This window comes from Mirounga leonina, unplaced genomic scaffold (genome assembly GCF_011800145.1).
Source record: "Mirounga leonina isolate KUSES-001 unplaced genomic scaffold, KU_Mleo_1.0 Mir_165, whole genome shotgun sequence".
Lineage (NCBI taxonomy): Eukaryota > Metazoa > Chordata > Mammalia > Carnivora > Phocidae > Mirounga > Mirounga leonina.
Window position 1 is genome coordinate 50,755,660 of NW_023270415.1, and position 27,899 is coordinate 50,783,558.

The 27,899-nt window shown below is 36.0% G+C and overlaps 1 protein-coding gene across 2 annotated transcripts in view; it reads left to right on the plus strand.

Annotated features, from left to right (window-relative positions):
- The window catches only part of ZFPM2 (zinc finger protein, FOG family member 2), a 454,092-nt gene that overhangs the window by 201,842 nt on the left and 224,351 nt on the right, over positions 1 to 27,899 (plus strand). For both annotated transcript variants that reach the window (XM_035011728.1, XM_035011729.1), the window contains one exon: positions 18,814 to 18,932. In XM_035011728.1, coding sequence (XP_034867619.1) covers positions 18,814 to 18,932 — 119 coding nt within the window. The remainder of the gene's footprint in view (positions 1 to 18,813; positions 18,933 to 27,899) is intronic.

The following is a 27,899-nucleotide window of genomic DNA, read 5'->3' on the forward strand; positions in this document are numbered from 1 at the left end:
CATAATATTTATGAAATCCTTGCTTTATACAAGGCATAGTACTAGGTCTGAGAAACAAAGTTGATTAAACATATAATACCTTATTTTCTGAAGCATATAACTGATAATAGTCAGCCAGACATTATTATGGATATTAGTCAAGCATAGACATATACACACTCACTGCTACAAGTACTCTCATGGATGTTGGTGCAAAAAAAGATAGGGGAATGTGAAGTATTCTAACTGGAAGTGAGTGGTTATCAAAAGATATTTTGGAGGACTGCCTCTTCGTGTCCATTTGGTACTCTACACGATGTTTCCATATGAGTTAAAAACCAGGAGCCCTTAGTTTTCTCAAATACTAAAATTCTGAAGTAAAATACCATGTTCCAGTATAAATTTTTCAGTTATAGGAATAGGAAAACCTCAGTGATTTGAACTCTTTAGGGGATGGTCACTCCTAGCATGGATATTAGAATATATATAAAAAATGAAGATCTGTCATTTTTATTGCATACAGTAGAATCTACTTATGACTAACAATATTCTAAGTGAGGTTAAGTGGGGATCACCATGATTTGTAATTGGAGTCTTCTTTCACCCTGCCCTAATGATGCTGGCCCCTTCTTTTCTTATAATTGCATTGTGTGTATGTAAATTAATTTCTCTTAAGTGCTTTAGAATTTATTCTATGAAGTAGTCTCATTTCAGATATTGTTTATATTATTTTCTTGCTTCAAGCTCCTGTTTCACATTTTAGCTTTGGTTCTGCCAGCTTGATTGTCTTTCCATAATGAAGCTGAAACTAAAAATGTTCTACTCTAATTCTGTGTTCTGGAAAAAAGGAGTTGTAATGGCTCATATGGCTGTGATTAAGTATAAAGGTAGAAGTAAGTGTTTGCTTTATTGTAGACACAAGTTGGGTTTGGAGTACTGATTTAATGATCTTCAGTTGAGCAAAATTATTTAAGGAAGGTGATCGCCAAAATGCACAATGATTACAAGTAATGCTCATTGCATGTTTGCTCAGCAAATAAATCAAAAAATGATTTGGTTAGGACTACATGCCTTATGCTTGTCCCACAGCTTGCTTATGGAATCATAATCTTTCCTAACGTACATGGGTTAATAATAAATACTGGTAAATACAGACATTGTGTAGGAACCTTGTTTTGTTCATACTTTGTTGGCTTTGAAAATTCAAGAGAATAAATTAATAACATACTTAAAAATACTATTCTTTTCCTGAAGACATGCTTTATTTAAGTTTAACATCCTTGGCTTAAGGAGCTCAAATTGTTGGACAAAATGACCAAAACTAATGATCATAGTTATAGTAATAATAATAAATCTTCATTTTCACAGGGTTTTGGCCAAGGAATAACCTTTGATTTTGATAAAGAGAGATATGTAAGTGTGAGGGATTAGAGTAAAGAACATTTTTGAAGAAATATTGGAGGGAGTATCTGTTTATGTTTGGAATATTGCCATTTTTACCATCAAGAAATTAGTATTGTCCATGACTTTAATTTAACTCTCCCATTATACATTTCATCATTGTTATTCAATATAGCAGTGTTAGAGCCTTCTATTTCTTCCTAGTATCTGTCTCTCATGTATTGGATGATTGTAGCTATTCTTTAATCCTAATCAACTTTTCTTTCCTTTATTTAAGTGACTTATTCAGTTGCATCAATTTGAGTCAGAGTATTCTCTTGAGTTAAAAAGAAAAGGAGGTAATATGTACATCTACACTAAATAACAGAAAAAATAAAGAACTGTATTCTAAAAAAAAAAGATTATGGGGGCACCTGGATGGCTCAGTTGGTGAAGTATCTGACTTTGGCTCAGGTCATGATCTCGGGGTCCTGGGATTGAGCCCTGAATCAGGCTCCCCATCATTGGGAGCTTCTCCCTCTCCCTCTGCCCCTCCCCCTGCTCATGTGTGCGCTCTCTCTCTCTCTTTCTCTCACTCATAAATAAAATCTTAAAAAAAAGATTATGACAATTAATGAAGCTGCTCTTACTTTCATTTAAGTGGTTTACCACGGGCATCAATTTATTTCCCAGCTGCTCCTCTTAAATTTGTTGTAAAAAGAGAGACCATTAGTTAGAGGACTCAATATTATGTCTGGAACAAAATAAGCACTCAATAAATGTTATAGCTTGGTTATTCTATAATTGAGAATATTTGAGGAGAGAAATGAAAAAAATCTAATGATGGACAGTAACATAGGACAACTATTTCCTATTGTTTTAAATATGGTTCTTTTTCACTAATGTATAAGCATGTTCCTTATTTTCTCCTTTTTGGAATTCTATGTCAAGATAATGTCAGTGGAACTGTTAATCTTGGTTATCTAGAAGTGGAATGGGTGACTCACCTTTGATGTTAACCTTCACAGCTACATACCTTTGGCTTAGCTCTGCGTTTAAAAGAAATACCAGCATGGGGTTACTATAGGCTGAAGCTCTCCATTACCTATGTAGGTGGAATCAGCTCTGGGAGCTGCTCCTGTCATCTTTGGGATTCAGTATGATATTTTTATGCCTCCATTTTTTTTTATCTGGAATTAAAGTGGTTCTGGGTAAAAGCTGGTTCTAGTTTGGGTAATTATGATTATCAAGCAGGTCTGTATATTGAATACAAGTAGTTATTACTTATGTGCTTCATTTTCCTTCTCGATTATAAAATACTAAGGTAAAATGTATAATATTTATTGAATACTTACTATGTGCTAGATATTATGTTGAGCCTTCTACATATATGATCTCATGTTCACAACAAACATAGGAGGAACAATTAGGAAATTCAGTTGATGCCCATGGGAAGTAGCAGCAAGTCAGCGGATACTCAGATAATATAAACTGGTTCTCAAGATCATCAATAAACTTTTTTCTCATTTGATCTGAATTATTGAATCCGGAAAGTATATAACCCCCACTCTTAATGATTTATGAAATCATTGTAAAATTTTGTTAAGTCTAATTTAATGATGTGTCCCATTGGTCATCTCCTTATTATCTTTATATGTGATTATTTTCTAATATGCTCATAAAAGTATCATGACTTCCTTTTTTGATGTGATTCATCATATAAGCAAATAAAAAATTGTGGGGCACTCATGCATTTGGGGGGGAGAAAATATTATAAATTATTATTACAAATTGGAAGCAAAATGTTTCAACTTATGTTCTTACATTATTTTGACTCTAGTTAAAACCTGTGCATAATTATTTCCATAGTATGATATCTGTTGTATTTTAACTCTATTCCAAATAACGAATATTTAAGATGAACAATATAGAGAAATCAGAATGGGTGTATAGAATGTTAGTTACTATCTGTGGTTTTAAGTGAACGAAGCTAGAAAGAAAATCAGTCATAACTTACTGACTGGATAGCATAGTGTCAGTTCTTTGCATTTTTTACCCATCTTTCTTTTAAAAACAAAAAGCCTTTTTGAAGGATGTCATCAATTGACATGTTTACATATATTTGACAGATATACATCATTCCAAACATACTTGCTACCTCCTAACATTTGTTTACAAAAGCTGATGGTATTTGTAGGCAACATTTATTCATTTACATGGAGTTTTACAGATACCTTTTTAACTATGTGAGTATCCTGATACATAGTCATCAAATAATAATAATGATTTTAAAAGTCTAGAATTTTTTTTAAAAGAAGAGCAGTTGACTTCTTGCATCATATAGGTAGCTTAGATAATTGTGATCACTTCTGGGTGCCTGACTCTGGTACCGAGTATCACACCATCAGTTCTGAATGTGCTCATCTGTTAGAGAATAAGCAACTGCACCTAGCTTGTCATAGGAACAAGCGATGAAAGGGTCCCCTTTATTACAAGCATTGTAAACTGAGAGGACATGATAGAGATACTTACAGATGAGCTCATCTCCCTGATTTTTAATGCTTGAGGTGATGGCTCCTAGTAAGGCTATTATTGTTATCTTGATTTCAGGAGTTTGTGAAATTATGAAAAAAGAGTATAGAAAATTTTTAAGAAAAGGTTAATATTATTTAACATGAGGGCAGCTTATAAGATCTTTCCCAACAGTTTTTAGAAATACTATATTTTCATACCAAAACCAGATAAAGACCCCACTAAAAAAGAGAACTACAGGCTAATATCCCTAGTGAACATGGATACAAAAATCCTCAATGAAATATTAGCAAACTGAATCCAGCAGTACATTAAAAAAAATCATTCAGCACAATTAAATGGGATTTATTCCAGGGTTGCAAGTGTGGTTCAATATTTGTAAATCAATCAGCATGATGTATCACGTCAATAACAGAAAAGATAAAAACCATATGATCATTAGAACAGATGCAGAAAAGCATTTGACCAAGTACAACACCCATTCGTAATAAAAACCCTTAACAAAGTAGGTTAAGAGGAACATACCTCAACATTTAATAAAGGCCATATATGAAAAACACACATCCTTAATGGGGAAAAACTGAGATCTTTTCCCCTAAGATCAGGAACAAGACAATGATGTCCACTCTCACCACTTTTATTCAATATAGTACTGGAAGTCCTAGTCATAGCAGTCAGACAACCAAAAAATATAAAAGGCATTCAGATCAGTAAGGAAGAAGTCAAACTTTCACTGTTTGCAGATGACATGATACTATATCTAGAAAAACCAAGGCTCCACTAAAATACTTCTAGAACTGATAAACGAATTCAAGAAAGTCACAGGATACAAAATCAAAGAACAGAAATCTGTTCCATTTCTATACACCAATAATGAAGCAGCAGAAAAAGAAATTAAGAAAACAATCCCATTTACAATTACACCCAAAATAATAAGATACCTAGGAATAAGCCTAACCAAAGAGATGAAAGACCTGTACTCTGAAAACTATAAAATAGTGATGAAAGAAATTGAAGATGACACAAAGAAATGGAAAGATTTCATGCTCACGCTATGCTACCCAAAGCAATCTATGCATTTAATGCAATGCTTATCAAAATAGCAAAAATATTTTTCATGGAACTAAAACAAACAATCCTGAAATTTGTGTGGAACCACAAAAGACCCTGAATAGCCAGAGCAATCTCAAAAAACAAAAGCAAAGCTGGATGCAGCATAATTCTGGGCTTCAAGTTATATTACAAAGCTGTAGTCATCAGAATAGTATGGTATTGGCACAAAAATAAACACATACATCAATGAAACAGACTAGAAAACCCTGAAATAGACCCACAATTATATGGTCAATTAATCTTCAACAAAGCAGGAAAGAATATCCAATGGGAAAAAGACAGTCTCTTTCACAAATGGTGTTGGGGAAACTGGACAGCAACATGTAAAAGAAAGAAACTGGGCTGCTTTTTTACACCATACATAAAAACAAGTTCAAAAGAGATTAAAGACCTAAATGTGAGGCCTGAGACCACAAAAATCCTAGAAGAGAACACAGACAGTGACTCCTTTGACATCAGCCATAGCAGCTTTTTTCTAGATATGTCTCCTGAGGCAAGGGAAACAAAAGTAAAAATAAACTATTGAGACTACATCAAAATAAAAAGCTTCTGCACAGCGAAGGAAACAATCAACAAAATTAAAAAGCAACCTATGGAATGGGAGAAGATATTTGCAAATGACATATCTGATAAAGGGTTAGTATTCAAATTATTTAAAGAGCTTATACAACTCAACACCCCAAAAAACAAATAATCCAATTAAAAATGGGCAGAAGACATGAACAGACATTTCTCCAAAGAGGACATACAGATGGCCAATAGATACATGAAAGGATGCTCAACATCACAGAAATGCAAATCAAAACTGCAATGAAATATCACCTCACACCTGTCAGAATGGCTAAAAATAACAACACAAGAAAAAACAGGTGTTGGCAAGGATGTGGGAAAAGGAACCCTTGTGCACTGTTGGTGGGAATGTAAACTGGTGCAGCCGCTCTGGAAAACAGTATGGTGGTTCCTCAAAAAGTTAAAAATAGAATTACCTTATGATCCAGCAATTGCACTAGTAGGTATTTACCCAAAGAATATAAGGAAATTAATTCAAAGGGATATATGCACCCCTATGTTTATAGCATCATTATTTATAATAGACAAGATATGGAAGCAGCCCAAGTGTCCATAGATTGAGGAATGGATAAAGAAGATGTGAGATATATATGTGTGTGTGTGTGTGTGTATATATATATATATATATATATATATATATATATATATATGAATATTATTTAGCCACAGAAAAGAATGAAATCTTGCCATTTGCAATGACATGGTTGGAGCTAGAGAGCATAATGCTAAGCGAAAAAAGTCAGAAAAAGACAAATACCATGATTTCACTGATATGTGCAATTTAAGAAACAAAACAAATGAGCAAACGGGAAAGAAAAGGGTGAGAGAGAGAGGGAGAGAAATCAAAGAACAGACTTAACTATAATAACAAATTGATGGTTACCAGAGCGGAGGTGGGTGGGGGATGGGTGAAATAGGTGATGGGGATTAAGGAGGGCACTTACTGTGATGAGCACCGGGTGTTGTATGGAAGTTTTGAATCACTATATTGTACACCTGAAATTAAGAAAGCGCTGTATGTTAAAAAAAAAAAAAACAAAAACAGTAAAAGAAAAACAAATACTATTTTATCTAAAATTAATGTATTTACAATATTGAACAGAAACTCTTACCATCAACTATAATTTCCATGTTCTTAAAACTGTTATTTACAATAAATTCCAGTCATTTGTTTCTTCCAGCCTGGGATTAATTTTATCGCAATGCAATTCTTTCTAGTTCATTGACCCTCTGCCTTACAAACTATTTTATTTGTAAATAATGATGTGTTTAAATGCTCATGCTAACATTGTATTGTGTTCACTTATGACAGAAATTATTTCTGATCTAATAAGGGAAAGAGATGGCTTATACTGTCTTTTGTCAGCTTTCCCTCCCCTGAGATGCCATTCCTGATTTCTCTGAGTTGCCTTGGGAGTCTTTTTGTCTTGCTGGTCTAATTTTATCTCTTGCCATACCAAAAACCCTCACCGCCATTAGGATAAGTCACATAAGGAGAAGATCCACATTAGATTCATGTTTGTATCTCCAGTATCCAGCATTGTGCCTGGCATTTTGTGTTCAACAAGTAATTTTAAATGAGTCTATACTTTTTTAAATAAAGTTTTGTTGAGTGCAGTTTTATAAATACAAACGGTCCTGAAAATAGTTCCGCCTGCAAAAGTCTAATACCTGGTGAGTGGTCGTAGCTCTACTGGGTCATGCCCCAGAGAAGCCTATGCAAGAGTTCCTGTGAAGAGTCCCTCCCCAGAAATGATGTTTTCAGAGGCAGTTGCTTATACGTGGAGGAAAGGATCAATCCTTAGATCTGTGCAAAAAGCTATGAATCTATGGAAACTACACTCATGAGTAATAATACCTGTCAGCCTGCCTAGCTGCTTTCCTTCCTCCTTCTTCCTCTTTCTTCCTCCCTCCTTCTCTCCTTCCCTTTCTTCCTCCCTCAAGATTGGGCATTTTTATCTCATATTCACATTGGACAGGAGCAGATCAAGGAAAGTAAAGGAAAAGAGAGAGGAACTGAAGAGGAATAACATATACATATCACAATATAGAGCGAATAGACCTGCTTAACTCACTGAGTGCTAAATGTGGGAGACAGAAAGATTTTACAAGCTGGAGAACATGAGGGCATCAGAGATTCTCATTTGCAATCCCTGCGTACCATTACACATCAAAGAGTTTTCTGCAGAGAAAATGCTATCAACCAAATAAAAAGGTAGGGAGTTGTTTCGGAAGGTTCACAAGGTCTTTTATACCTGTATTATTATGAAAGGAAGCTTATGTCATTTCTTATGTTAGTACTGATACGATATATTTAATCAGATTTTCAAGTTTTTATTTATTTCATACATGTTTTCTCTGAAGAATGATCATCAAGGACGGAGAAAAGGTGGGAAACTCCACTGTTTTAAAACCATGTACCTTAGATTTCTTCTCTCTGAAATTTTTGGGACAGAAATGTAAAAGTTTATTGTGAACTCTGATAATCAAACAATAATTTTGCCACTCCGCCCTGAAATGCTTTCTCAATGTTTCGTGTGTTTAATCTTTTCTACCACCTGGCCTCCTTCAAAACTCGCCCTGTGGCCCCATCCTTCAGGCACTCACATTCTGCTTTCCAAATTGACTGGCAGCTAATCTTATAAATGAATCCATTCTAATGGTTGCTGATATGATACTAGGGCTTGAGGTCAATCCTTCCACCTAGTTAAGCTGTTAAAAAATTTTTTTAAAAGAGGCAGTCTGATAAACTGAAATGAGCATGAGAACACCAGCAAAACAGGGTTGGAGTCCTACTTTCACTACTAATTTTGTGACTTAAATAAGTTATTTTAATTTTGAGTCCCAGCCCAATAAATAGGATGGTAAAATTATGCCTACTCTATTTATTTCTCAGGGAACTAACTATTACAGTGGTATTATAAAGTGAAAAAGTACTATATACGATGTTGACTGACTTAAAGACCTCCTGAGAAAATGATTTAACCCAAAGCCGTGAAGATATGTATAGTTTCTGCAACTCTACCAGGTACAAAGCTTTGTGGGGTATCTAGGAAGTCCCATGTAGAGAGATGATAAATACATACAGATCACTATTATAAGGAGGACAATGATGAAAAATATTAGAGTTAAAAATCAAATACTGTAGGAGTTCAAAAGGAGAGATCACCTCTGAACTTCTGGCAAGGAGAAGATGTATGAATCAGGGAGGTGTTCATTTAGGAGGTAACAGATAGACTTCCAAAAAATGGTAGGTTTTTTTTTTTTTTTAAGAGTTTATTTATTTATGAGAAAGAGAGAGTGAGGACAAGCGGGAGGAGGGGCAGAGGCAGAGGGAGAAGCAGACCAGGGAGCCCAATGCGGGACTCCAACCCAGGACCCTGAGATCATGACCCAAGCCGAAGGCAGATGCTTAACCGACTGAGCCACCCAGGTGCCCCCCAAAATGGTAAGGTTTAAGCATAACACTAACGATGGGTATTTAGAGCGATATGCCACACAGCAAAGGCCTTTGAAATACAGAAAGATTGACCATGACTGTACCAAAAAACAGAGTGTCAAGGAGGATGCTTTTGGCAAAATTATTCTTGTCAGTTACGTGTAACTCAAGAATGTATACAACTATTACACAAGCAATAATGAAAGGCTTCAGAATTACGAGTAACTGACAGCAATTTGCTTGATCTTTGGGAATTATATTTTTGGAAGTATTTTCTGAAATTAATATTTTCAGCAATATGAGTTCAAAGTTTAGAAATAAACACTTTGTGCTTTGTGCCAGCATCATAGCCTACGTATTAATCTTTCTATAGATGAAGGCATTTTCAAACCAAATAAATATACACATGTATTGTATTTATTGAAGAGTGCCATACAGTAAGAGAATTAAGTGGCTTATACACTTTAGTACTGCACAGGACTTATTCTCCCAAATTTCGGGACCCACATCAAGATTTCATAAAACATTTTGGTATTATATGTGGTGAACTGGCAGCGGTCTTAGGTATGAACTCAAGTATCCTAGGATCTGTATTCATTGGCGACATGTTAAATTTTTAGTCTCTTTGTCGTCTATATCCCACTCTATTTTTTGACACTCTTTTTAAAAAGTGATACTTGTGCTTGTTCTCTGGATAAAAAATTTAAAATCCATAATGGAATATCACTTTTAGACCGGTCTTCTGCACATTTCTATTCTTGGCTGAGAGTACTTCAAAAGTCACCTCCTCACTCCAAATATAGACTTTCCTTCCAGGTAAAACTCATCCTAATCACAATCAATGCTTAAGAATGTTTATCCGTTAGAGCTTTTCAGTATGTTTTCATCTCCATCTACACCATTTCAAAATGTAAAAAAAAAAAAAAAACTATAGCTGGATTAATCTGGTTATTGAGCTAAAGAAATACCTAGCAAACCAGTGGTGTTTAAACAACAGCAGTGACTTGTGAAAAGTTCCAGTGCTTGCCAACTGTCTTTCTAAATTAATAAAACCTATGTACCCTATGAGAAAGCATGCAATTTTAACATACAGATGTCGACGTTGCCTAAAATTTAGAACTGCAGTTATCAATAAGGCCCACTGGTGTTTTATAGCAAATGTTCTTTAAAAGCTATTTCTGACTTCTTTTCAGTCAAACAGGATCTATGGTTGATTTGCGCCCAAAGTTTCTCCAGTTTTTCCTCCTGGAGAAAACAGGCCTTCTCTGTCTCACCAGGGCCCTACAGGCCCTGCCCCTTCGATGGACCTCCTGTTCGTGGACTAACTTTTGGATGTTTCTTCTCCACTGCTTTTTTTTGTGCCTGCTAACCCAGACCTCTCCCATCCGTGATGTTTCCTCCCTAGCCAGACCTTCCAAAGCACACTCTCCCTCTGTGTCTCAAGATTTGAATCAGGAAGTGGTATTGGGTCAGCCTGTGACAAGGAGTGGTGTCTGGAAGGTCAGGGAGGGTTTTTGGCAGCGAAGAAGCATACTGTGCCAGGTTTTCTTGAGCAAGAGTGGTGACTCCTTCCTCCCTCCTTCCAGCAGCTGAAAAGAGTCCAGAAACTGCCATTCCTCCTTCCAGTGACACTTCCAAACATTTGCAAGAGCCAGTCACCCTCCAGGTGAATATTTTCACACACCTGGGATGAGCTGATTTTTTGTTTGTACAAATAGACCATAGAGCAAAGGGCAAAATTTGGCAATCTTTCCCCCCAAATCTTGAACTTGGTCTCTGCATATAAAACTTCATTTTATATGTGAGTATGCAGGTGAAGGCTTTCTAGTTTTATTTCACATCATGGTTTTGTTTTTAAAAACATCTTGAATTTTCTACTTTATTACCAATGATCTTACTACCTAGAACCATATTTTATCTCTTCTGTTTCTCTCTCTTGAAGAAGATAATTTGTAGGTTTTGGTAGGCCTTATGATAGAAAGAATATCCAGACCTATCATAGCCTCAGAATTAATTCTGAAAGCCAGCCAGAATAATAAGGTAAAAGATTCCCGAGCTTGTATTACATGCTGATGTATGGTAGCATATGCATGTAAATTTGCTTCTTAATGCTGTACACATTGATTCCTATGACGTTTTAGAAACTGTAGCTGAAGGGTATGTTTTTATTCTTGAAAATTGCAGTGATTTAACCTGCTCCAGGTTTTAGACAATTCCAGTGTCTTGTTTTGGAGTTTTTAGCCACTGAATGCATGAAAAGGGAACGTTTCTATTTTGCCACCACCATTACAAGCTACTTACAAACTAATTCAGGGCTCTTTGTGGTAGACTAATAGCTTCTGATTCACTGCTGTCACCCAGTACCTCTTCATGCACTTTTAAGAACATCCGCAGTGCCCCCAGCATTTACCTAGTGTGAGCATTTTTCTCTCATCTTTGGCAAATCATTAATGGAACATCGAAAAGATCCCATCTGTTAGAGTTACATATGGCTAAGATCAGAATTATCAAATATCTCATTTTTTTCTTTATTCTTTTTTTCCCTTTCTTATCCACACAATAAATGTAGTTGTCAGCAGGATAAGTTCATGCGCCGGATAAGGTCACAATTTCATTTAGTGACAACTTCCAACAGTACGAACTTACAAGGTTCGATTTATTAAAGAGTCAGAAGGGATAAGATCACTCCATGGCCAGCCTGATTTATCAGGGTTTGACTGGAGTACTTGAATAGGGAATGTCGTATTTCAAGTTTATGTTCAAAACTGTAGTTTAGTGTGTGTTATGACTGTATGACTCAAAAATTGAGAAGGAAAATTAGAAAAGGTATCCCTATAAGGCGATTTGTAGCCACTTACCAAGAACTATCATTTCCTGTGCCAAACCATGCTTTGAGATGGCTCAACATAACATAATATAAATGGCACTATTTGTCTTAAAATGCAGATGAAACATGCTGTTACTAATGCCTGAGGAAACACACATACAGTGGCGAAACTGCAGTTTGTCTGTGAAGATAATCAGCAGCGAAATGATCATCTAACCCTCTTAATGTATCTGGCAGGCAGCTGTCAAATGGTTAAACCATAAAATAGCAAGAGCCCTGCCATACTTCAGCCACCTTGGCTGACTTTGAAAATGTTTTGAGATTTTTAGAATCTTTGAGCGCTTTTTGAACTCAGCATGACTTCGGGGCTGTCCATGTTTGATACCATGATGTATAATGTTTTCCAACCATGGAGAAAATATAAATATGGGTTCTGACGCTATAACCTTCTGTTACAATAAGGCCTGATAAACATTATGAGCTAATTCATGTGGTCTGCTTTAAAAATTGGTTATATATTTAAAACCAAGTTCAAACCAATCCAAATTTTATTTTCAGCAAATGAAATAGGATCTTCTGTCATCTCATTTATTTGCAACCATGTCCGTCTACGAAATCCGAGCCTGGAGTTAAGGGATGGTCTGTAAATACCACATACATTTATGTCATCAACTTAATACTGAATTCAGTTGAAGCATGATGGCTGATAACCATGCTAAAAGGCCCACATCTTGTCTGTTCTCCTTTGGTATACTACAGTTTTCATATACTTTGCTTTCTAAAGAGGCATCAAAAGGACCCTTTCTAAAAGAAACAAAACAATAGCTTGATTGTATCTTCAATAAAATAAGATTTGAGGGTATCTCTCTTGACTTTAAGTATTTCTTTCCACCAGCAAATTTCTTTTATTTGCGAAAAAAAAGAAGTGGCTTGATATCTTAAAAGCTGCAGTATGTTTGGTAGTGATTTCGGACTTAGGGCTTTTTTTTTTTTTTTTTTAAGTGAGGCTATCATAAGTCTTTGAGTAATCACAGACTTTTAAAAGTATGCATTATCAAGAAGATAAGAGAAACAGCCCTCAGCACTAACAATATTATCTTTTACCAAAATTGATTAGTCCATCCTATGTGTCTCAAATATTTTGTGTGAACTAACACAGCATGTTAAAAAAAAAAAGGCTTCTTTTTGAAGAATAGCTGCAAAAATATGAAGTGGCTGAGAGGAAAAGTCTTTATTTTTCAGTCTGCTCCATATTTCACAGATGAGGTAACGTAAGTAAATGTAGTAAAATGCTGAGCAAATGAAATATATGGTTGTTGTAATACAAAGAGAAGACACATATTAAGGCAACTTTTTTTGTCCTTAAAATAAACTTTAACTGTACTAAAATTAAGTCTATGAACTTAAGAAAACATCCAATCAACTATGTTCAGTTTGTATTTCACAATTACCATGTGTCAGAAATTATATTGGTTACCAGAGGATAAAGAGAAATTAAAAACTATACCTATAGTTCAAGATGCTCATATTCCTCTTGAGGTGAAAAGGGTTATCCAAGGGAAAGCACTAGGGAGTCATTAACTGCAAAATTGTGTAGCATTGGATTATAAATGCCATGGGAGTACTAGGGAAGGAGAACTCAGTTTGTTCTGGAGTTCAGAAACATCTGGTGAAAGAGAATAGCTTTGGGTTTGGTCTTGCAACGTTAATAGAGTTTATCAAGGCAGCCAGGAGTACAGAGTGTCTGCCAGGAAAAAAGCACAATTCTCAGAAAGAAGGGGGTTAAACTGGACATGAGGAGGAAGGTAAAGTGAGGAAGGCTTTCTTGACTGGAGGGAAAAAATATATTCCTGAGAGCAGAACAGAAGACACCGTGGAGCAACGTTGTGGTTAAGATTCAGGCATAGACGCTCAAGTCGGGATGCTACTAAAGGAACTTGTACCAATGAGTGACTGTGGAGTTTTACTAAGTTTATCGTGGCAGGGATTTGGAGCTATAGAGTGAATTGAGGCTGGTCGGTAATCGACATCTGAGTTGATGAACCCTGGGGAATGCTGATAAGAAAGGTGAATCCAGGAGATATTTGAAAAGGAGATAAGCCAAGGTATGGGGAGTATTTGGGATGGAAGTGTTAAGAGGGGATGTGACTACAGACACTGGTGAATGGTTAGATGGGATGATGGAAGTATGTGGACATGCTCTTAGAATGCTTCAGTGTCTTTTTGGTGAAGTAGTAAATATTTATTAGGCACTTTGCATGTGTTCTGTGAATTAATCCTCCCAGCAGTCATATGAAGAAGATATTGTAATTCCTATTTTGTAGGCAGAAACTGAAGTTCAAAGGGTTAAGGATCACATGGCTTGTTCAATTGACTCTTCTCCAGTTCAGTTTTGAACTCATTCCAGTCTGTGGTTTGGCCTCCAAACTCCTTTCACTCCAGATACCCATGATTTCCATCTCATCAAAAGGGATCTTTCCGATTCTTTTCTTACTTCCATGAATTTTCAGATTACTTGATTCATCCCTCCTCCTTTACATTCTTAATCAGCCCATTGGCTGCTATATCCAGTTTCTTTTCTATTCTCTTGCACTTCTAAGTTTCTTTTTTAAAGATTTTTATATTTACTTGAAAGAGAGAGAGAGAGAGAGTGGAGGAAGGGGCAAAGGGAGAGAATATCCAAGCAGACGCCCACTGAGCGTGGAGCCAGACACGGGACTCAGTCCCACTACCCATGAGATCAGGACCTGAGCCAAAACCAAGAGTCAGATGCTCAACTGACTGAGCCACCCAGGTACCCCACTTCTCCTAATTTTCTGAGCCTGCTCCTCTATCACTCTGCCTATTGAAGATCCTTAGAACCCTGTCTTAGGTCTTCTTACTTTATTCTGATATATTTGGTCCTGGATGAACAGTCTTATGGCTTTTATTACCATATGCAAGCTAGTTTTAATTAATGAGTAAAATACCAAAATTTATCACTCTAGTTAAGACCTTGCTTCTGAGTCCCAGGCTTGTACCTCCCCATCTCTTGCCTTCCTTACAGCCACCTTTTTTTTTTTAAGATTTTATTTATTTATTTATGAGAGAGAGAGAGAGAGAGAGGCAGAGGGAGAAGCAGGCTCCCCCAGAGCAGGAGCCTGATGCGGGGCTCGATCCCAGGACCCTGGGATCACAACCTGAGCCAAAGGCAGACGTTCAACCGACTAAGCTACACAGGCACCCGACTGAGCCACCCAGGCACCCTACTTACAGCCACTTCGACCTCAATATTTCTTAACTATAACTCCTCATCTTATCCTTAAATCTTCTTCTTCTTCTTCTTTTTTTTTTTTTTTGCATGTGTTCTTTATTTCAAAAGGTACATGACCATTGGCCCATTTGCTTAAGCCAGATACCTGAACATTATTGTTGGATTTTCCTGTCCCTAACTCCTAAAATCTAAATAATCACTAGGTTCTATGATGTCTACTTCTCAAGCCTTATGGATTACATTTCCTGAAATTTGTCCAAGGTTCAGGCTTGTTTTGTTTGTGGCTTTATGCTTGGGCATAACCCACTGCCTGATATTTGGTAGATACCAAATAAATATTAGTAGAATAAAAGAATGAATAAACTAATGTATACAGGCAAAAAAAATGAATAAACAAATCAAACAAGAATTGGAGCTTTGCTTTCTGATTTTGGAATATCTGATCTTTTCAAGTTAAACATCCATTTTTATGATAAACTGTTGGACCTGGGTCTTTGACCTACAACCCCAGTGTTCTTTTTACCTCTCATGATATATCTGGGAAAAGAAAATCATGGTGTCATGGGCACCTTACCAAGTAGCAAGTGAGTGCAAAACCCTCTTTACCAAGGATAAAGCAAAGACTCAGAAAAGATAATTTTTCTATTCAAGGCTATTTAGCTGGTTATTGGATAGAGTTGATTAACAGTTAATCTTGTTTTTAGTGCAATAATGTTTCCTCTATTTCATGACAATTAATCTTTGAAAAAATTTAAATATTATGTTGTTAAGCAACATCTAAGTTAAATATAACTTCCATTTATACAATGTCTTATTTCTCTATCATTAACCTGTGCAGGCTTGGTAGTGTGTAAATGCTAATTATTTGCATTGTGCTTGTGGATTTCTTTAACCCTGTTGTGAATAAATGAGTATGTTTATTTTAATACTTCAGCAACAGAATGGATTTCCCCAAACCTCAGAATAACTTCTTTATAAGCAAGAAAGGAGACTGGGATTTGCCTGTTTGCCTAATAAAGTTCAAAAGATTGTCTTGTTAGCTTGAAACGTTACTGGACCTTCTGTTATGGTCATGCTTAAGAGCTCATAAAAGTAGTTTTGGTTTGCTTAAAATTTTAATGCATAGTCAAAGACACCTCAAGAACTTTGGTGATATTTAGGTATCACTTTATGATCTGCCCTAAGTTTGTAGTTCTTAATCCATTAAAAGAAAGAGCTACTTGTAAATCCACAGGTATAGATAAGAAGTCACTGTTTGCCTGAGTGTGAACCTTTTCAAATGAAAAATGTCAGTGGCAGAAAGAGAGGACAAATTACTTTTTAAAAAGGTTTTCAAAGATCCTCTGATTTCTCTGGTATCACTTAAATGTGACATGACTTTTTTTTAGTGTATAAAAAAAGCAAATTATTTGGGCATCATTTTTACATAGAAAAGAACATTCTTAACTAGTATTTAGCAGAGGGATTGAAATGTATTTTATCATTAAATGGTAAATTGTAAAGAAATTGCTTAAAATTTAAGTATGTATGGTTGAAAAATTCAAAGAACTATCAGAAATTAAAGTTTCTTTTCAAATAGAAAAAATATCTTGAAAGATTTAAATAAGTACGTTATCACATATGAATATATACATTGAGGGACATTTTCCACTGAATCCTTGTTGACATCATAGTAGATTGTTAGCTATTCTCTGTCTTGGAGAATTTTGTGAATAAGGCTCTGATTCCAGTGCATTAATCAAAAAGATTGTATAAGGATAAAAAACATTTTCAGGGGAATATCTCAGAAATGGGTTTGCTATTCCACCTACAGAAAACAAATTATTATTATTCCATATTCCCTGGATTTGGGATTTGATACTTAAGCATTAATATATTATTTGTTGCAAGTATTCTATTTATAAAGCTACATTTTGAAAGCTCAGACTTACAGAATTTTTTGGGGGGTTCATTTTCCTAATTACTGATCATCTTTAGCTACTGATACATCAGAATGAAAAGAAAAGGAGGGGGATGTGTGTGTCTATCTTAATGAGTTTAATGAGTTCTTCCATTTTTAGTGTATTTGACAAGTGGGAGAGAAAGGGAGTACGACAAGAAGGGAGAATGGAGCTGTCATCCTTGAATTGACATTGTTTACTGTGAGCCTGGGATTGTTATTTCCATTGTATCTTCATTGTCCCAATACAGATAAATTTATATTTTCATAATTGACATCATGGAACCATGACACAATATTTTAGCTGACTGTGGTTTACATACTTTGATTTTGGTTTTCAGGATAAGCAATAATAAAAACGTGAAAAGTAATGTCTGGTATTTTAACTGGTGTTAAATGGAGGAGACACAAATGTGAAGAAATAAAGGAAAGATCTAACTGAACTCAGGTTGATGGTATTGCTTTTAAAAACATCAAAATTAAATGTACATATTTAAAGACTTGAAAAGAAATTAAGGCCAGAGTAAGGCAAAAATTTTATAATAGATTACCTACCATGACTTATGTATCTCTTAGAAAATGTAACTACTGAATACGTTCTGTGTTATTTAGAACTTTTTTCAGCTATCTGTTGCATATATATATATATTTGTTGTATATGGTTTCTATTTATACTTATTAATCCATTCCTTCACATTTTCATGTCTACTCTTGAGCAGGGTGAGAAGAAATAACCAATAAAAAACATAAATTATATTATTAAGATTAATATTTTGAAATATAAATCTTTTGCTATGATAATGTGGTATAGTGATACTGTCAGGACATAAATTTCATAGATTTAATTATTTAAAGAGAAAGGCCCCAATTCCTGGTCGAGATTTTGTTGGTTTGTTTATCCCAAACAGTTTTTAGACTGATGGTTATTCTTCGAAGCTTTGAAACCTTCATTTTTTTTATTAATTTATTTCTTAAATAAATTTCTTAAGGGAGCATTTGATGAATTCCTACTTTATGGCAGTGTGTATACTGTCTTTACTTCCTATTTCCCTTTAATGATCCTAATGTAATAAATTGGAGGCAATGAAAGGACGAAGACCATCCAAAACTGGCTGTTTCATAAGTGTTTTTTGTCCAAACTCTTTTGGTAACATAGAATCTACATCAAGTACCAAATATAAAAATGTAATGAGTTTGATTAAACATTTTTTCATTTGGGAAAACATACACCTCTACTTTTTATACATGTAGATATTTTATCCCTTGAAACTAGTAGTAATTTCAGAAAATTACCAAGTGCTTTGAAAAACTCGCCAGATGTTGTTGACCGTGAGTCTTGAGTAACTATAATAAAGTTATTGCATAAGGTACATATCTTTAATTATAATTTTTAATTACATTGGTGATCAAATATAAAATTTTAACTCTGAGCCATTGTCATCATGTTTTTTGCCTACCTGTTTTTCCATTAGAGCAGTGTTTTTTGAGGTGTTATTATTTCGGGTTCTTCAGGACTTACTAAATAGAATTGACTTCTGTAGATGATGTGTGTGAAAAGGTGCAAGAAAGAAATTGGACTAAATTCCAAATACAATTCTAAGGACAAGTTTTATTTTCTTCTCAGGATAACAAGATCAGTTGTTTTTCAGACAAGCATAATTAATTCTCTTAATACGAATCCCGAGAATACTGCGTGTGTAAAGCCAACACAGAAAAGAGGTGGCTGTGGGTAAGGCACACGTGAAAGTACTCCAAACACCTCTTGTTTTCATTGTCTGCAGGGGAGCTGGAGGTATTTCAGAAAGACGGAGAACGGAAAATCCAGAGTCGGCAGCAACTTCCTGTGGGAACAACCTGGGGGCCATTTGCTGGGAAGATGGACCTGAATAATAATTCCTTGGTATGTGGATGTTCTGAGATGGTTGACTCAGTATTTTGTCATAGCTCAGAAATTATCTCTGCTTGTTTCCCAGGGAAATCACTAAAAATAACAGTTTGTTTTTTCTTTTTCATGGACCACAAAACTTGGATATTTTCCAAGTGGTTTGTCTCTGACAGTAATACACGCAGAATTTAGAAGGAAACAGGTTAATCATACTAAGTGGTTGTTTAGTAAGGTAATTTATAAGGTTGTTGCTTTATCTGCTTAGCCAGACTACTACTACTCACACTTAATAATATATACAAATGCTTTTATTTTTAAGATGACACAAATTAATTGTCATACATTACAGGTTTACATGAAGAACAAGAAATAAACAACCTTGTTACTCCTTGGTAATATTATTTGCACCTTTAAGAGCAAAGATGGATGATTAGCATCATAATTTTTGTTAACTTCCTTGGAAAATCTCTGTAAAATCTTCCTCTAGGTAAGCTTATATGGTTAATTGATGAATTCGATGTTTTAAAAAGTAGTGGAAAGATAGGATGTGTGGGTACCTTTAAACTTCATTTCTTAATTGGGTATTTTAGTTTTCTCTCTTGCTGCTATAGCGAATTACCTACCACACACTCTATGGCTTTAAAACAACACAATGTATCATCTTGCATTTCTGCAGGTCTGAAGTCTGAAATGAATCTCACCAGGCTAAAATTCACTATCTGCAGGGCTGAGTTCCTCTCTGGAGTCTCTAGAGGTGTTTCCTTCACTTTTCCATCTTCTCGGGGCTGCCCACATCTCTTGGCTCACAGCTCCCTGCCATCTTCAAAGCCAGCAATGGCTGATTGAGTCTTCGTCATATCCACATTCCGACTCTGAGTCTTCTGTATCCCTCTCTCACATTTAAGAACACCTGTGATTATAGTGGGCCCACCTGGGTAATCTAGGCTAACGGTCCTATTTTAAGGTCAGCTGATTAGCGATGTTAATTCCATCTGCTTCCTTAATTCCCTTTTGCCGTGTAAGGTAACATTCTCACGTTCCAGGGATTAGGACTTTAGGACCTCTCCTATTTAAGTGATAATACAAGTGATAAAACTTGAGGAGAAAAATGTTTTATATTATTTAGGAGATTCACAAATTATATATATGAAATGAAAGTCTTTCTCTCTAAATGCCACTTATATGGGAAGATCTCATGGCTGCTAAACGACTCAGTCTACACTATAGGGACATAAAAACTCCCAGAAGGGTCTTGACAAATGTACTGAACTCAGCAACATTGCATTCCTTCTTCAATTTGTTACATGAAAGAAATTCTTCCTCAAGTTTATTACACGAAAGAAACTGGTTATGTGTGGATCTCTGCTTATTCAGTGCATGTGGATGAGACTGAGGTTATTGGTTCACCTAAAAGTAATGATTGGAATAAATAGGAAATATTTGTGTCACCAAACTTCTAAACAACATGGGAGATTCTAGGGTGTAATTTTTACTTCCCAAATCCACACATTTGTCCATAAGAGGATGAAGTGGGAGATTTCACATGTATTTAAGAACCAAACAAGTTGGTAGGCCAAGCTAAATATTTAATGATCAGGCAACTGAATTCTTAGTGGTCCAGTGCACCTTATTTCAAAAAGTCTTTGAGATGTGGCCCCATAAACACTGCAGTCCTTGGTTGGTGGAGTTGTATTAAGTAGACTATTCTATTGACTCCTGTGAGAGAACAATATTTACCACACAGATTTCTCAAGCAAAGGCAACAGGAAGATTGTCTACACACCAAAGTTTGAGTTAAATGCTATTCTAAACCCATTTTATCTGGAGGTTTCTATTGGTTCTCTAGCTTTACTTAAAAAATGTTTTAGGCAATCAGATACTTATTTATCACTGCATATCAGTCACCAACATAAGCTTTAGTTATTTCTCTGATATTTCTTAAAAAGTGTGCTACCACTGAAATAAAAGAAATGTTTTCCCTTTTACCTTATCAAGATAAAATCTATATGAAAATTCCATTTTTGACCTTTATATAATTATCTATCTATATATGTGTGTATATATGTAGGGTGGTACTTCTACACATTTTTAGCATATGCTAAATTGTGACATGTGCAAAATAAACCTATTTGCGAAAGGTGAGTCTTTCAACGAAATAATTTCCCAGATATTTTTTTAAAAATACTCCTGTACTAATCTAAGGCTATTTTATGCCATATTTAATATATTTTTTTAAAGAATTCAGTTTATAGATATGAAGTTTTCAGAATTTTTGATATTATTGGAAGACTATGAATACTCTTCAAGGTATCAAAAACCAGTAGTGGGTAATAAATTTTTAAAAGAAAATAATACTCTAGGTTTCTTCTTTTGCCTTAGGGTTTAATATTTGATTCATGTGATTCCTTTATACTGTAGTATTTTTCTCTTTTTAAAGGTATCATTGCTTTGCCAAAATACATTTCAAAATATGTTTCTGTTGTAATAACATTCTTTTCCAGAAATTACTTTTGACTTTATGTCATTAAATACCCCTGGTACTACCGTTGAACAACTGTGGAACAGTCGGCTAGCATATACTGCATATTCATTCTTTCTTATCCACTGTATAAAGAATTCAAGATGGATTCGTTCATCTAATCCTCAAAACAAACCTGAGAATTTGGGTCTATTTAAAATTGTGTTTTATAGATAAGCAAATAAAGGCTCAGCCTTTTGATTCCAGATTCTGCATTTTTAAAGATCATGCCACACTGTCTTCTCAAGAGCATCTGTATGTGATTTGAACATGATAAAATTGTTTAGGATTTTTTCACTTAAATTCTAAATTTATAAAAATCTCTGGAGAAAATGTGCAATGATTAGAAGTGTGCTCTTTTTTTCTTACTTTAGGCAAAATATTTGTTATGGTACTTCCTGGACTGTTTGTGCAGGTACGAGTTAATGCAAAGGCTCCTGCAATTTCATTACCTCTATAATTTGGACAGGACTTTAACATGTATTTTATATCATGAAGATATATTTTCCTTATCATAAAATATATAGCCTCCTAACCCTTCCTTACCCAACCTTGAATCAAAATTTGGAATTAGCACACTCCTAAAGTGCTTTATTCGCCAACCAATGTAATGTATCTCTGCTCAGACTCATGGTGTTGGCTCAGGAGATTCAGCACACTAATTAATCCAACACAGTAATTAATTGAGTCACCATGCCAGATGTCAAATCCTTTTTATATCTTTCAAGTTCCCATCTTGAAGTGCATTAGCAATATGCCACCTTCTGCAGGAAGCCTTTGCAGACCAGGCATTTGGATGTATATAGAACATTTTGAGAATATAGGCTATATAGAAACACCAAAACAAAGTGATTTGACAAAAAGTTATTTTGAAATTATATAACACACCAAACATAGAAATAAATAATCTTGTGCCGACACCCCATTATCCTGTTCGATACCTCCTGTTGCTGCCATTATTGAATCATTAAAACAACATGTAGTTAATACAGTCATTGGAGCAGATATGGGTCAGAGGGAAAGATAGAAGGAGAGAGGGAAAGAGATTTATTACAAGGAATTGGCTTATGTAATTATGGAAACTGGCCAGTTAAAAATCTTCCATGTGCACTACCAGGCTGGAGACCCAGGAAAGACAACAGTGCACTTCTAGTCCAAAGACTGGTAGGCAGAGACCCAGCAGAACCAGTGGTGCAGATGAAGTTTGTTGCTTGGAGAGGCCAGTGTTTTTGTTCTTTTCAAGCCTTCAGCTGGTTAGATGAGACCCACCCATATTACAGAGGGAAATCTGCTTCACCCAGAGTTCACTGATTCAAATGTGAGTCTCATCCAAAATACCCTCCAAGGTGACACATAAAATTAAGGCTCACAGGCTCCAAAGCTCTATGATCCATTGTAAGTTTCAGTGTTTTTCAGGTATAATTGTACACCCCTGAATGGACTGATAGCCAGTGAGTGAGCCTAGCCTTCTCTCCAACACCCCACCTCTGCACCAAGGAATAACTTTACATTGAATGCTATCATGGTGACACAAACCTCATGTTTTTAAAAGCCTTGCAATTGTATTCATGGAAAATATCAAAGGACTGCTGACAAGGAAGACAATTTAAAAATCACTTTAAATTGTGATCAATACTTGTCTTGGAGACGTTTTAGCATTTCTATACTTCTACATCATGCCTTTGAAGTTTTCCCATTTTCTCCTAAGGACAAAGGTCTTTGTTCTGTGCTAAATCTCTGCCATGGTAGCACATGACTAGTGCCCAATAAGTGGCAAGCAACAGTGACTGTTTGGAAGATTGGATGTCTGGGATTTAAGTGACATTTGCCCTCTCTTGCTTTTGAATATGTCAGCTGTCAGTGGCTAACTAGTGTAATACAGCCAACTGCTGGGACTACACAACATGCATACTTAATTAAATAGAACATAAATCAAGTCCCACGTGACTTATTACATAATAGTAAACTCATCACCACCTGTTAAATTCAACAAATGAAATCTGATGGAGAAGTCTCATTTCACTGATGCTGTTCGATCAGGATAAGGCATTTGTGACACTGAATTCTCCAAATGGGAAATACACGTATAAAGGGTGCTACAGACAACATTTCACTGACTTAATAATGAAATAATGCAGGCATTAGCTTGCACCTTAAACTTTTTAAGATGGTTACCCTCATAAAAATGTCATTGAGGAAAGAATCAGAGGTTCCTGTTCCATATCCTAGGAAAATATCAGAATTGTTAGATGTCTCCTTCTCTCCCCTTCCAGGTCTAACTCTTCCAGTACCAATCTCTGATGCCATTCATTGCCAAAGTCTTCCAATTTCGTGGTGTACACGCCCTGTTGCAAATACACCCCTACCCATATGTCGCTCGCATTCATCGGTATAGTCAAAGGCTGCTTAGTGGAAACATCTGTAAACATCTTTCTAGTAGAGGACTTTTTCCCCAGCCTTAGGAGCAAACTTGTCACAAGCCAGGCACATTGGAGGCGCTGGAGAACTAATATTTCCTGAACTAATCTCAACCAATGAGGGACAGAAGTTGGTGGATAAATACCCCCACTGTTCTAAGAAGTGTTCTACCCATCTCTTAGAGTTTGCCAGTGCAACTGGGCTTCAGTTGGCTTTATAATGCCTTCTTTATGACCTGCCTTCTCCTTCCTTTACTTCTCCATTCCTCTACTGAAATTTTGTGACAACACCTCCCCAGTGAACTACTTGAACTTAAATCAGTCTCATGGTAAGTTCTGGGGAAACTTACAAAACAACCTCTAAAATATAATGAAGTAAATTTGAAAGTAATCAAAATTATTGTTGAGATTCTAGAGAACATAGATTTCTTTTAAAAGTTTCTGTTGTTCAGTTTTAGACCTCTGCCCCTGGCACGTAATAGATATTCAATAAATGCTGTTTAAAATAATAATCTAATCTAATGGACTTTCCTTACCATGAGCATTCTGATGGACCCCTACCCATATCCCCCCGTGTCACCATCTCAATGATATAATTTATAATTTTGCTGAGGCATGATTTTTTTTGTCGGGTCTTACATTTCTTTTCATTGATGTTGACATTGGGAAAAATCTCTTTCTTTTTAATATTCATTCTAATCTAGGCTCAGGACTACCATACTTTCCTACTTCTCATATCTCTCTGGGTCTTGGCTCTTTTGAATTTAACTGTGCCTGTTTCCCAAAACACTCTGGCCTTTCTTCTCTTCTCCCTCTGTTCCCAGTGCCTCAGGGAGCTTATCCACTTCTAAAGCTTCAGCTACTAATTTACAAATGACATTTAAATTAAAAAATCTCTAACCTTGGCTTTTTACCCTTTCTCTAATAGCACATTTCAACTGTTTTGTAAGCCTTTGCCACTGACTTGCTCCAACGAAATAGTCACAAGGAGAGTTTAGTACAGTTGCCAGAGATTGCTTCTCTGTTCTTCTCCCTGACTTGCAACTTTTAGTCACCTTTAATCCTAAGTCTCTGTCTGCATCTCTTTTCCTACCTCTACAAGAAGTTCATCCTGTAAGTTATTCTGGGTTTTGTCTCCATTTCTCTCTCTCCTTCTCTCACATCTCAAATGTCCATTAATTCCCATATCACACACGTGCGTGCACACCCCTCCCCCCACCCCGTCTCTATTGCCTGTAGCTACTACCCTTGCTTTTCTCTTCATCTTCCAGGATTGTCATTTTCACTTCCAGAAACCAAGGACAATAACTCCTGCCTTCTTCATGTCTGCTCTCTTCTTTCTGTTCCTACCGCTGCTTTAGTTGAAACCTCTATCTTCTCTTCCCTGATTATCACAATATTCTCCTCTTGTTCTTTCTGCCTTCCTTCTTGTTCCTTTTCCTTTTACCCAAATCACAATATGTCCTAAAAACAAAAGTTTTAAAATCATCCTAAAGGTCACAAGAGAACCCAGCCTCCTTGGCAAAGCCAAGGAGGGCCTTCGTGAGACTCCTCTCCTCAGCTCTGACCCCTTTTCCTCTCTCAGTGTGGAATTTCAGTCAGCATCAACTACCTGTAGTGCTCTGAATATACATTCTTCTTGCATCTCTGTGCATTTGGCCATGCTGTTTCATCATCCTAGGAAGCTTTATGTTCCCCCCTACTGCCCCTCTTTATCATCACACTGACTCCAGTTCTTACTTAAAGACTCAGCTCAAGTAGATCTTTCTTAAAGTCTGGAATAGATATGGGCTTCTTAATATTTCCATGATGCTGTAGGTCTACTAGGATAAGAACATTTATCACATAATTGTGCCTGTTTACTTGTCTGTCTCCCCTGTAGACTATGTGTCTTTTATCTTTGCATCCTTTCTATCTAGAGCAATGTCTGGCTTAGAGCACAGGCCCAATAAATAAGCTTTAAAGAATTAGTAAATCAGTTCTTTCCTTTCACTTCTCTCTAGTATCAGTGAATGATGCGCATCTCTTTATTCAAGATCCTTACATCATCCCCAAGTCTTCCTATCCATTTCTTTTGTTTTCTCAGGGATCTTACTTGATCTGCCCAACTCAGTAATACCAGTAATATAGTTAATACCATCTTGTGTCTGCTTTTTTTTTGTTTATATATTTATGTTTAGTCTTAATCTCAGTTGAGTGTAAGACTCAGTAAGGCAGGATAACTATATTTCTTCAGTTTTTGCCCAATAAGGAGATATGTCCATGATCGTTTCTTGATAAATATTGACTAATTTCAGTGTAAGTTTTGTACACCCTGAAGCGGTTAGGGAGGAGGCGGTGTTGAACCTTTTGAGGCAATTACGATTTGTTTACAGTGGAATCAGTTTTCGATCCCTCAGTATGACATGGGTGAAGGCCAAGAAGGTGTTCTGCTCTACCATGCTTTCTGTGAAGTCTCATCCAGCATCTCTCTCTCTGTGACAAACCATCTGGGAAATTCCATCTGTCTCTGCTTGGAAACTGAGGTGGCAGTCGCCCACTGTGAGCAATTTTCTATTAACTTCTTGGATAAGATCAGTCAGATTTATACTGAATTGATGGGAACCGTAAGAGCAGGGTTGTTCCAAGAGAAGACAAATGTACTGATTCCTCTAATTGGGCTTAAGCCAGTTTCATTCACGGATGCCCTTAGGTTCTAGTAGTGCAAGGACTTACAACCTTTTTAATTGTACCCTCTCCCTCCTGGGAAGCGTTGGTGAAATTCATTATTGACGGAGGTTGTAGATTTGTCCCTTAGGGAGGCCAAGATCCTGGCTTCTCTTATACTCTATCTGCTTTGTGGAGAATTAATGGAAACTGAGTGGAAGCTCCTCAAAGAGCACATGAGACAAGACATTTAATGCAGCAGAGCCTTGGAAAATGACACTTCGGTCTGGTTTTTAGAATTAGAGTAGGTTTCTTGTTTATTTGTTATTTGTTTGTTTGTGGGAGAGGAGAGAGGTTAGTATGGAATCCTGCGTTGGTAGAGGCATCCTATAGAATGTGAGTCAGAAAGGAAGAAACCAAACACCAAAGAAGTATTTCACAATTCAGAACTGTAGAGGCAAACCAGACAAGTCAGTTGCATATGGATCTGAAGGAACTGATTGTATTACAACATAGGCATAACGATGATGTTGGCAGTGGATAGAATTATATTGTAATATGGGAAAATAATGTTGGAATGAAAATATAAATTGTGCCTTTCCTGATAATTTGTACCTGCCTCCAAGACACACCTTTTGTGTGTAGCTAGTCTCTCTGTGAATCTCAGTCTCTCTTTGATTTATTGTTTCTTCTGACAGTGAAGTCTTTCCAGGTTCTCTATGTTTGGACTTGCATTTGAAAGGTAGGAACACAAAGACAATTCCTTGTCATTCCTTGTTATATGTAGACAGTTTATTTTTACCTTACTCACCTATGCCTGAAATTTAAACACATTTTTGCCTTTGAATTATGATACATGGTTAAACCTATTTACCTATACTTAAGCCAAATTTAAATAAACAAAAAGTATCTTTTTCTTCATGTAAGATTATTCATTGTTCCCTTTCTCCAGAACTTAAGGAGAACTTTTATTGAAGATGATCTTTTCGAGGAATTATTAAAATGATTCCATGTTATGCTGCTAATTTAGTCAGTGTCTGGAAGGAGTAGCTATTCATATCATCATAATGACATTTTGGTCTACTAAGAATATGTGTATGAATTTGAAGAAACTAATGAGTAGCACTACCTTTCTCACAGAGTATAGGCATTGAAGACAAAGTCTGGCTATTGGTTTATAGCTCCAGACACTCTTTGCGGAGTTGTTCCTGTTTGTAGGTCTTTTTCACACTTCATGGTCCCTTAGGGGATGGAGATAGAGTCTCTGCTCCCCAAAGGGAGTCTATCAAATTCTTGAGTGGTGAGGGAGTGTTTTGTAAAATATAACTGTATTGTTTTCATAACACAAGTTATAGAATATAAAGCTTGGAAAACATTTTGGCTGGAGGAGAAGTCAAGATG